The 2,586-nt window shown below is 56.7% G+C and overlaps 1 protein-coding gene across 1 annotated transcript; it reads right to left on the reverse strand.

The window, feature by feature from the left end:
- Positions 1-266: 266 nt before the first annotated feature.
- LOC123397553 (E3 ubiquitin-protein ligase WAV3-like) lies at positions 267-2,586 on the reverse strand. Its single transcript, XM_045092087.1, has one exon. The coding sequence runs from the start codon at positions 2,055-2,057 to the stop codon at positions 408-410; it is 1,650 nt and encodes a 549-aa protein (XP_044948022.1). The 5' UTR covers positions 2,058-2,586; the 3' UTR covers positions 267-407.

Below are 2,586 nucleotides of genomic sequence, written 5' to 3' on the forward strand. Positions count from 1 at the left end.
ACTTATATTTAAAAACAGAGAAAGTATATAGTATCATGATAAAATCCACTGAAAATAAGCAGCATCATAGAAATCTCAAAAACGGGAAACTTGATTTTGAATGTTTTATACCACACACGCATATATAGAAGAGGAGGACCAACAATTATTCGTTCCTAAATGTAAGTCTTTTTAAAGGTTTATTAAAATACTACATACGGATGTATATAGACATAATTTAGAGTATAGATTCATTCATTTTTCTTCGTATGTAGTCCCTAGTAAAATATTTAAAAAGACTTATATTTAAAAACGAATGGAGTAGTGGCCATATATAAGATGTTCAGGCTTGATCATCAGAATAATAAAAAGACCATCATATCACATAATCAACCAGCGTCTTGTTTCACCAGGCAGAGAAAGAGGAATCAGTCGTCGGTGAGGTCTTGCTTGATCTGTTTATTATTAAGCTGCTGGGTGGATCCGCAGCTGTTGCGACGCTTCCTGCTCTGCTCACGCGACGTCTCCACCATCTCCTCCATCTTGGGAGTCAGGTACGCCCGGGGCTTGCTCGCAGCCGACGACTGCAGCTCCACCGCCGACGCGCGCTGCTGCGCGTGCGAGCTCATGCCGGCCAGCAGGCACGCGCGCCCCGTCCGCTGGTACTCCCGCCGGTCGCCCACGCGTGCGCTCAGGTCGCGCAGCTCCTCCTTGATTGCCTCACACGTGGGGTCGTCTCCCGCCATCCCCGGCGCCGACCGCTCCACCGCCTTCAGCCGTGAGTCCAGTATCTTCGCCGCCCCGGCGTGCTGCCCGCCTTCAGCGGCTTCACGTGCGGCCGCGATGTCCTGGGTCGCGGCGAGGCGGACGCGCTCCCGCTCCACCTCCATGCACGCAGGCGGCAGGTCGGTCAGCTCCAGCGGCCTCTGGATCACCGCCGCGGGTGCGGCGGCGTTGGCGGCCTGCCCTGTCGCGGCGTCCTGGTAGGCGCAGGTCACCTTGACCAGGCGGGTGACCGACTCCGCGGGCCGGGCTCTCGGCACGTACGCGAGCACCAAGAAGCGCCTCTCCTCGTCGTCATAGAGCTCTCCGACGTCGATGGAGGCGGCGCGGCCGTCGGCGTCCACGTGGTTGCCGTAGCAGCCGGACTTGACTTCCTGGACGTGCACGCCCCGGTGCAGGCACGTGACGGCGATGCGCGCCTCCTGCACGGCGACCGACAGGAGGCCGCCGATGCACTGCGCGAACGAGTCCTGGATCGCCGCCTGGTTCCCGACGAAGGAGAAGGTGCCGCCCGTGGCCTGCGCGATGGTGTGCAATGCCGCGGCGTCGTGGGTGGTGCCGAAGCCGAACGTGTGGATCGGCCCGGGCCGGCTCCCGGCGAGCACGAACAAAGGCGGCACAAGGTCCATGTACCTCTTTGACCCGAGGTACGAGTCCTGGCCGTCGGAGAGAAGGATCATGCTGGCGACGGAGTTCTTGTGCCGGCGGCCGACGAGCACCTGGGCGCCCACACGGAGGCCCTCGCGGATGTTGGTGGCCCCAACATCAACAAGGCGCTCCACCGCGAGCTTGGCCGAGGCCTTGCCGGCGTCCGACATGCGCGCGAGGCGGGTTAGGCGGGCCGCCTGCGTCGAGAAGGACACGACGGAGAGGCGATCGGCGGGGCCGAGTTGATCGATGACGAAGGCCATGGCCCGCTTCAGCAGCGCAAGCTTCTCGCCCTTCATGCTGCCGCTGACGTCGAGCACGGTGACGAGGTCGAGCGGCGCGCGCGGCACGTCGGCGGGCGCCCTGGCGTGGACGAGCACCGCGAACTTGTCCCTGGACGCGCCCCTTCCGATGGCCGGGAACTCGCAGTGGGTCTTGAGGACCAACCCCCGCCCGCTGTTCGCCAGGGGTTTCTTGTGCTCCACCGGCTCGTCGTCTTGGTAGTAGTACGCCGCAGCCGGGGCCGGGGCCGGGAACGGCGTGGACAGGCCGGCGAGCCAGGGAACATTGTTGTTCGACATGGATGTGCTAATAGCTAGGGTTTGGTCGGTTTCGTTGGCGAGATGGATATGAATCGGCGTGTGCATGCCGATCGAGCCCTAACTGCCAGAGTATATGAATGGAAACTGATCAATAAAATCTCCTATAATTGCGTAACTGGCTCCATGCATGCAGGGACAACCCAAAACATTATGGCCCACACGTGATCGTGGCGTAGACGAGAAGAAAAAATTCAGAAAATACGTACGCTTTATTTACAGACTAGTTAAATACCCGTGCGTTGCCACGGGACAATATAACTTTACTACAGACATTAATAAAATGATACTCCAATGTCATGCATCAGCTTACTCACCTAAATATCGATGCCATTCTCAACAACCAAGCACCCACTCCTTCCTCCCAGCGAGACATTTTCTTTGACATCAGTTAGAGGACAAGTTAAGTTTCTTGTTACTACCATCCTTTTCTAAATGTTATTTGCTCCAAACCATATTAATTGTCACCGATTTGGTACAACTAATCAACGACAATTAATATGAGTCATATGGAGTACTCCCTCCGTCACAGTTTATAAGGCGTGCACGTATACCTAGGTCATCAATTTAACATATA

The sequence above is a fragment of the Hordeum vulgare genome, chromosome 5H (assembly GCF_904849725.1).
Source record: "Hordeum vulgare subsp. vulgare chromosome 5H, MorexV3_pseudomolecules_assembly, whole genome shotgun sequence".
Classification (NCBI taxonomy): Eukaryota; Viridiplantae; Streptophyta; class Magnoliopsida; order Poales; family Poaceae; genus Hordeum; species Hordeum vulgare.